The 8,709-nt window shown below is 39.3% G+C and overlaps 1 protein-coding gene across 5 annotated transcripts; it reads left to right on the forward strand.

Moving 5' to 3' along the window:
• Positions 1–53: 53 nt before the first annotated feature.
• aldh7a1 (aldehyde dehydrogenase 7 family, member A1) lies at positions 54–3,665 on the forward strand. 5 transcript variants are annotated; one of them, XM_068319198.1, is made up of 3 exons: positions 681–773; positions 1,235–1,272; positions 1,633–3,665. In XM_068319198.1, exons 1-3 carry the CDS (start codon positions 710–712, stop codon positions 3,259–3,261), a joined length of 1,731 nt encoding a protein of 576 aa, XP_068175299.1. In that variant the 5' UTR covers positions 681–709; the 3' UTR covers positions 3,262–3,665. The 5 variants fall into 5 exon arrangements, with proteins under 5 accessions (XP_068175301.1, XP_068175300.1, XP_068175299.1 ...); XM_068319200.1 differs by lacking the exons at positions 681–773; positions 1,235–1,272 and adding an exon at positions 54–124 and having other exon boundaries at positions 1,633–3,664; XM_068319199.1 differs by lacking the exons at positions 681–773; positions 1,235–1,272 and adding an exon at positions 56–124 and having other exon boundaries at positions 1,628–3,664.
• Positions 3,666–8,709: the final 5,044 nt, after the last annotated feature.

The raw sequence follows: 8,709 nt of genomic DNA on the forward strand, positions 1-8,709 counted from the left end.
TGCAGCTCACCATTTCTACTTCCGTCGCGGTAGTGACGCCATATTATTAGTAGAGGACACGTATACGCATGCTTCATTCCTTGTCTATTCTTGGGAGTTGTGAGCTTGTGATCTTGACGTTCAAGTGAGTAAGAAACTGTCTAGTGTTGGTACAAACTGGCTTTTAGTTGTTAACGACTGGAGCGTTTGTAATGAACATACATGATCTACAACAGCAAGACGTTATAACTGCAAGACCTTGGGTCACAGTCGGTCAGAATCGATTACATTAGCAACCATGTCCTAGCTGGAGAACCATTCTATTTTGTAAAAAAGTTGTTTAAAATGGAACGGTTTCGTTATTTTTTTCGATGTATATCAATCGGTAATATTTTAGTAGAAGTTTCGTATGTCAGATATGCCCGAATCACAAATGTATCCCAGTCGTCACAGCCTCGTGGTTGATTAAAGATGGATTAACTGCGTAATGAAAATGGTGGATACACTTCTCTGATGTGCAAACCAAATGTTTGACACCTGATCCAGCGCAGATGTGTTTTATGACACGCACAGACGGATACCAATTTATTTATATGCATCCAGTAAGTCCTTGATGTATTGTTTAATTTGTGGTTTCTGATCTTTATTTTTATGTGCACTACTCTTTGTTATTTTACATTAGTTTAATGAAGTGACCGTGCGGCTGCGCTGTAGTCTATAGGAAAATGGAATGATCAAGAGCACATCTCCAAACAAGTCAGTGCAAAATTCAAAGCTGCCTATATTCATAGAAGGTATAGTTAAAATCAGAAAACTTAATAAAGAGGCACTCACTTTTGGCCTTATTTACATAATAAAAATAACAAATATTTAGAATGAAATTGTGTATGCGTAACCTTGTATTGTTTATCTGTTTAATTGACTGAATCCCTAAGGACAATCTTTTTTTTTTAGTGTTTAAAAGTTATTTTCATACCCTTCTCTGTTTCACACCTGTTGTTTGTCCACATTCCTTGTTGCACAAGATTGCTTACTGTGGAATTTAATGTAACTTATTTTAACATTTTGAACAGCTCCTCCCAGAAAGGAGCCTGAAGTTAGTCAATAAATAAATAAAATAAATTATTAAAGAGTGGTACATTTGGTTAGAGTTGTTACATCACAGCACGAAAGCTGCAAGGTCAAATGGACTTTTGACTATTCTGTGTGAATTATGCATGTTCTCCCTGCGACGTCTTTTTTTTTGTTTTCCCAGTTACTCAAGCTTCATCCTACCATAAAAATACATACAAAGTAGGTGAATTGATAACTAAATTAATTTTAGGTGTGAGTGCGATTGGTTTGGCTTTCTGTCTGTAGCCGTGTTATAACATGGTGACTTCTATCCCATGTCGTGCCTGAACTTGCAAGGTCAAGCTCCAGCACATACTCACCCCCTGCCCCCACAGGGAATGAAGCATTTTATTTCTACTTTTTGTTGATCATGGTTTGGGAAGGGTTCTAAAAGGTGAACATTATCTACTGCTTGTCCTGTTTTTGTAGTATCAAAAATTTTCATGTTATTTGAATCAAGTAAAAAAATGTAGAAAATATTCTTCAACCTTTTTAAAATTTCATTTGAAATTAATTTTTAACTGGTATGTTTCAGCACAGATGCATCGTTGCCTCACTCTGACCATTGCCCAGCACAGCAGGCTTCTTTTGAGAAAAAAACTTGCATCACTTCACTGCCACCAGTCAGCAGCTATGTCAGGACTCCTTATCAGCCAGCCCAAATACTCCTGGATGAAAGAGCTTGGCTTGTCTGAGGACAACCCTGGTGTTTACAATGGAAGCTGGAGTGGAAGTGGAGAAGTCATCACGTCCTACTGTCCTGCCAACAATGAGCCGATTGCCAGAGTAACTCAGGCAACTTTGTCAGATTATGAAGAAACAGTCCAGAAAGCAAAAGAAGCTTGGAAAGTATGGGCAGATGTCCCTGCTCCCAAAAGAGGTGAGATTGTGAGGCAGATTGGACATGAATTGAGAAAGAAGATTAACCTACTCGGGAGCCTTGTATCTCTAGAAATGGGCAAGATCTACATTGAAGGAGTGGGAGAGGTGCAGGAGTATGTTGATATTTGTGATTACGCTGTTGGTCTCTCTAGAATGATTGGGGGGCCCATCCTGCCTTCTGAAAGACCAGGCCATGCCCTGATTGAACAGTGGAACCCTGTTGGTCTTGTTGGCGTCATCACTGCCTTTAACTTTCCTGTGGCTGTCTATGGCTGGAACAATGCCATTGGTTTAACCTGTGGCAACGTCTGCCTCTGGAAAGGAGCTCCAACCACTCCTCTCACAAGTGTTGCAGTTACTAAGATTATAGCTGAGGTGCTGGAGCGGAACAATTTGCCCGGTGCTATCTGCTCTATGACCTGCGGCGGTGCCGACATAGGTACAGCCATGGCAAAGGATAAGCGTGTGGATCTGCTGTCATTCACTGGCAGTACACAAGTCGGGAAGAAGGTAGCAATGATGGTGCAAGAAAGATTTGGCCGTAAACTGTTGGAGCTCGGTGGGAACAATGCTATCATTGTGTTTGAGGATGCTGACCTTGATCTTGTGGTGCCATCTACTGTTTTTGCATCTGTGGGAACGGCTGGCCAGCGCTGTACTACTACCAGGAGGCTGATGTTGCATGAGAGTGTTCACGACACAGTGGTTGAGAGGATTGTCAAGGCCTACAAACAAGTCCGCATTGGAGACCCTGGAGATTCCACCACCTTGTATGGGCCTCTTCACACCAAACAAGCTGTAGAGCAGTATCTGGCAGCTATTGAGCAGGCAAAGCAGCAAGGTGGCACTCTGGTCTGTGGTGGAAAAGTAATTGACCGACCTGGAAATTTTGTGGAGCCCACCATCTTCACGGATCTGCCTCACGATAGTCCTATTGTCCAAACCGAAACCTTTGTCCCCATACTGTATGTCCTGAAGTTCAAAACCGAAGAAGAAGCTTTTGCTTGGAACAACGAGGTTGATCAAGGTCTGACAAGCAGCATCTTCACCAAAGATCTGGGTCGCATTTTCCGCTGGTTGGGACCTAAAGGATCTGACTGCGGTATTGTAAATGTCAACATTCCCACAAGCGGTGCTGAGATTGGAGGAGCCTTTGGAGGAGAGAAACACACAGGAGGTGGAAGAGAGTCTGGAAGTGACTCATGGAAGCAGTACATGAGGCGTTCAACCTGCACAATAAACTACAGCAAGGATCTTCCTCTGGCCCAGGGAATCAAATTTGAATGAAACCTTGAGATGATTTATTGCTGAAACACATAATGAGCCCAAAAGACTAAATGCCGCAATAACTGACCCTAAGTGTTGAAGTTTAATCATTACGTTAAGATGTTCAGATTACTTAGAATACTAACAAAAAAGTATATATTTATACTTGATTTTTCTAATCGTGTGATCGTTTAAATATTTGTTGTGTTTAGATTCAGGTTTAAAACAGCTATGTGAAAAAGTCAATGTTTTGAAATGGGTATAGTTCACTTCTTTAAGCACTTTTACATCAGTTTGGGGTTTGGATGAATTAAAATTATAATATACGTCATTTTACTGTCAAATTTGACGAGAATGGTTATTGTAAGTCATGGAAACTATTTGAAAGCTAATAAAAAGAGGCTCATGTTGACTGTTTGTCTGTCAGATATATTCTTTACCCACACACACACATATGGTAAGAAACAAAACTTGTCCCATAACACCAGTGAGATATGAGCTTAAGCACATTTGTGGGTGTCAGCTGTTCAACTTTCATTCTTTGACTTAACATTCAGCATTGTGAATTTGTCTTATTGATTGGGTTAACTGATCTGGATCTGCACCTAAGACTGAAATCAAATATTCATAGCAACACACGGTGAAGTTTTTGCTTTTGAAATTTGCAGATGAAATATTTATTTAGTCATTTTGAAGACCAAGAAATTATTTGAACGGATTGGCAATAGGACTAGTTATGATTTGTGCAGTAGCTATAAACTGACTTGGAGGACGAGATCAGCCCTAATACAGAATTCTTGATTACTGTTTTCAATTTGAATTTGTAAAATATAAGATGCATTTTATAGACCCCACAATGGGAAAAGATATTAGGTGCAGGTGCTCAAGAGACGAAGCCAAGTAACATTGAACTATATGCAATTATATACAATCAGTAGAAAATATATGCAATTCAATTTACAGAATGAAAGTGACCTGAGTGCAAGTGGAACAGCTGTGGTAACTGATGTCATTTCAAGACATGGCTCAAGCCATTATCACCAGTATGGGTCTCATAAATTTATACCCTGTGCATGCTGAGGTAGACTTCAGCTTCACACTAAATCTATTACTCTTCCTCAAAATCTGATTATTTTTTTTACAGATAAATTGTGTTATATGTTAGCAAAATGGAGTTAATTTTTATAAAGCTTAATAGGTATTGTCAATTAGTATGAAAATATTCAGGAATATCTAGTGTGACAACTTTGTCATTGGACAGAATTTCTGTAACTTTCAATGATAAACGACGACAATGGAAAAATAATGATCTCTTCCACAAATACTTCATCTGTCATCGTGGGTACCGTGCACATGCTCAATCTTTCTCTCAGCCCCGCTCCACCTCATAATCCAGTTCTGTCGCTCTCCATTTGCGGCTCCTCCCCGCAGTTTCTACACTCAGCAGAAATGAAGAACTGAAACGACAGTGCTGTGTATTATAATCCATGCAATTTGCGACATATGAAGAAAACACTGACTTCATGTCATCTCTGGGGCAGCAGTGGCTCAGCGGTAGAGCAGACGTCTTGTAGACAGATCATCCCAACCATCGGTGGATCGAATCCAGCTCCCGCCAGGATGCCACCAGGAGTGTGAGCTGACGGTGGGAGGCGTCAGCTCACCTCCCAGCCACTGCCAAGGTGCCCTTGAGCAAGGCACCGTCCCCCCTACAAGCTGCTCAATTGGGGCGCGTTCCAGAAGCCGCTGCCCGTCACTCTGCCTCCCTGATGTGTGTTGCTTGATGTGTGTTGCTTGATGTGTACTAACTGCATGCTTGCAGGCCCCTTTGTGTGCTGTGTTCAGGGGGCCAGTGTATACATTGATTGTTAAAAAGAACTAACTAACACAACAGCATGTATTGAGTGACTGTAATTTCCCTGCGGGGATAAATAAAGTATACTTCTTCTTCTGGAAAAAGGTACAGAAGCTTTAACTGATCCTCAACCTCCTGAGTTTTTGGTATATGTTGAATGTTTATTGTCCTGCGTTTCTTCTGGATTCATTCATCTGTGATTCACTGTCACAGAAAATTACAGTGCCAGCAAAGGTAAATCAAAAATTGTATGTTTTGCACACAAAAAAAAAGGAAGTCAAAAAGAAGCCAATTCCTTTAATGTGGATTAGTATCTCTTTCACCGAGCACCAATACATGTTCTGTAATTACACTATAAGCTAATTTAAATCAAAACAGTGATGGGTGTGAATCCAAATCATGTATCAAGAGTTGTATTTGGCTTTCAGGTAAATTGTAAGTCATTTCCATAAACTATTTGGTGCTTGGAAACTCGTGCACCAAATTGTGAGAACACTTGGTGGGTTTCGGCAAACAATGATCATCTGGTAACGTAGTGTTGCAACTGTAACAAGCTCTTTTAAAAGTGTGGTATTAGCACATAAGGGTTATTCCTCACTTCCTGTATTTCTTTTTCCTCAGTACATGTTTTGTGTGAACTTCTTCAGAACCTCAGAGCATGTTAGTTCATGCTTTCTGACGTGTCTTGCACTCCTGGTGTACAGAAGTCTCTTGGATTACCTTTAACTAAAAGCTCTCATTTTTCAGTTGTTCTGTGCTTTATCTAATTTAAAAAATCCTATGAGCCACAGGATCACTCATCTATGAGTTTATTGACATATTCATTTCATTTTTAAAATAAACACCGAAAAACATTTTATTTTTAGATTATCACCAACTTTCATTTGTTCCTGTTATTTGTTTTGTGCTAATTCTATATGGATTCTATTTCAATCTACAGAATCAGAAAAAGTATCATGTGAGATTAGAATGTGATGTTTTTAATCACATGATCCAAATATTTAATGTAATGTCATGCTGATAATCATTTTTGTGATTTTATGATATATGCAGTCAATCATTATTTTTCACCTATACCACAATATGGACACAGTTTTGATCATCCTTTGCACGTGTTTCCTTCTGTTTTGTTGCATTCATTTTGGATATCTGTGAAAATTATGTCATCCATGTCATGGTAAATCTCTATGTTGAATAAAGTCAAAGATTAAATATAACTAACTGCCTTCCAGCTGTTCAGACAAGTCTATTGGATGAAAGGTGAAATGTCTTCAAGATTTTTTTTATAAATTCAGCTCACTTCATTCAACAGAGATATTAATTTAGCATGTAAAAGCACTTGACTGTCATTGTCAAACCTGACAGCACAATCAGTGTCACAGCTAATGATAGAACAACATGTAATACAAGACAAAGTCTTTAATTGGTCAATTACAACACTAAGATATTTACCTGATCTAGACAGTGTACAGACCCATGTGATGGTAGTTACCATTTTTATACATCATCAACAGCTGTCACTTCTGAGAACCTACTCATGAATGCTGCATTTGATCCATGTTACTTGACCAGTCTGCAGGGGAAGGTAATAGGTGATGTGCCTGATCTCTCATACTGGGTAAGATGCTGTACAGTTAGCCATACGATCTGAGTGAGTGAAATACAGTAGGAGTCAGTTTTTAAATCACATTTAGATAGAGGAACACATACAATCTAGTAGGGCGACATGGTCCAACCTGGGGAGAAGGACAACAATGTGTCCTGATGAGATCATCAGCAGTGTTAAATTCATGATGGATAATTTAAATTTGAGGAGTTGTGCTGGTAAAACCATGAAAATATCAACATCTAGTTTCCTCATCAGAGAAAGACCACAAATAAGGAGCAGTGGTGGGCCCAGCAAGATAGGCATATTAAGTCACTTTACACTCTTCAAGAGGGACCTTTTTTCAATAATCCATTATGCATATTGCAGCTCTGGCTCTCCCTGGTATTTCTCCTACCTTCTTGACGTCAGCTGCCATTTGTGAGGGTTACCCTGGCAACGGCCAACCTCCCCGGGAGATGTCTGGTGGATAAGACAGCCCTGATAAAGCCTTTTAAGGTTTTGCTGTTGCTACACATTTTAATTGCCTTTGATACAGTGGAAGTATTACATGGAGGTCATTGGGGTGCTTAACCACATGTGGGCAAAAAATGGGAATGTGCAGATAAAATTAGGTACAGAGGAGCTGCTTCAGATTGACATCCCGTTATCTCCACTTGATTTGATCACCCACGTATTGGGCTCATTTCTGAGCAGTCCTGTGAAACTGGATTGGACGTGATGGATCTATTCTTGGACACATTGTGCTCTACTGTTAAATTTACACAAAGGACAAATGTGTATGTCCCATATGAAAAATATACCACTGTTGTGATGAGGTTATGTAAAGAGTAGTAAAGCACACAACTCAATGTCTTCAAACAATATGGAGATGTAATTACATGTTAATATTACAAGACTGCATATCATCCAAAGTGTGCATGTACATCATTGAACTCTGAATTCCCTCTTGTCCACGCACAATGCTTATTGTTACAGTGCATTCAAGTTTATTATTGAACCAGTTGTCAATGAAATTTTACATATTTGCACAATATCAGATGGCAACTAAAAAAACTGGTTCTTACAAATACTAACTTGACATTAGAGTTGTGCCTTTTTGTAATAAAAAATGGGATCAGCTCCTATCAATCCTCCTAAACTCAACAACCATCTCAATTCAAACAATTTCATTCCACTACTTGCACGTTCTTGTACTTTTTATTGAGTAACTTGTGCACAAACCATGTTGCAAATTATTTCCCTTGTAAGTGACAGGAAAACTGAGATATTGTACAGGATACCGTTTCAGGCTCCAGGAGGCTATTTATAGCCTCACCAACATTTGTGTCTTTCTTTTTTCAAACAGCAGCCTATTGATGTGCTATTTTTACAGAGTCAATTTGCTCTGTCCCTCCCCTCTTGGTTGCCAAGCAATGGACCAAGGGACCTCATTGGCTAAGGATGTGCTTTTGGACACCTTGACTCTGGTTCTAGGATGGCTAAAAAAATTTATGTTTTTGCTTACCAGAAGCATAGCAGAAGAGTTGGCTCTCTTCTTAATTAGATTAAATGTTCCTGTTTTTTCTAAAAGGGCAGAAGAATATTGTTATGATGACTCACATTTCTTCCATCACACACATTATAATAAAAACCTGATTTAACACTTACCACAATATATACAATTCTATATTTGCTAATGATCCATATTTTAAAAACAGTGTATTTCTAGGGTGCACTTTGAAGAAATCAACCAAAATCTTCTGTCATGATAGTCCTTACCATGTATTTAGGGAGACATTGTTATGACACACCTAAACCACTGCTGTGTGTGAATTCAATTAGACTTAATCTGACCCCATGCCACTCCGAAAGGAAACCAAGAGCTTGGCAACTTTCATCTTCCCTCCATTGATTGTGACTCGTGCAGAGATATGGAAAAGTCTATCCCACTGATCCCTTTCATTGGCCCCATTAAAAATTCATCCTGTCCTAATGGAGAGAGATCCTTTTCAATGAACCTACTGCA

Source organism: Antennarius striatus, chromosome 7, assembly GCF_040054535.1.
Source record: "Antennarius striatus isolate MH-2024 chromosome 7, ASM4005453v1, whole genome shotgun sequence".
NCBI lineage: Eukaryota > Metazoa > Chordata > Actinopteri > Lophiiformes > Antennariidae > Antennarius > Antennarius striatus.

What these genes read in the sequence shown, in the direction of transcription:
- aldh7a1 (XM_068319198.1), top strand. Translation starts at nt 710, where the DNA reads ATGATCAAGAGCACATCTCCAAACAAGTCAGTGCAAAATTCAAAGCTG. An exon ending in GCTGCCTATATTCATAGAAG is followed by an intron (nt 774 to 1,234) that starts GTATAGTTAAAA and finishes TTGTTTTCCCAG; the next exon opens with TTACTCAAGCTTCATCCTAC. An exon ending in ACCATAAAAATACATACAAA is followed by an intron (nt 1,273 to 1,632) that starts GTAGGTGAATTG and finishes GTTTCAGCACAG; the next exon opens with ATGCATCGTTGCCTCACTCT.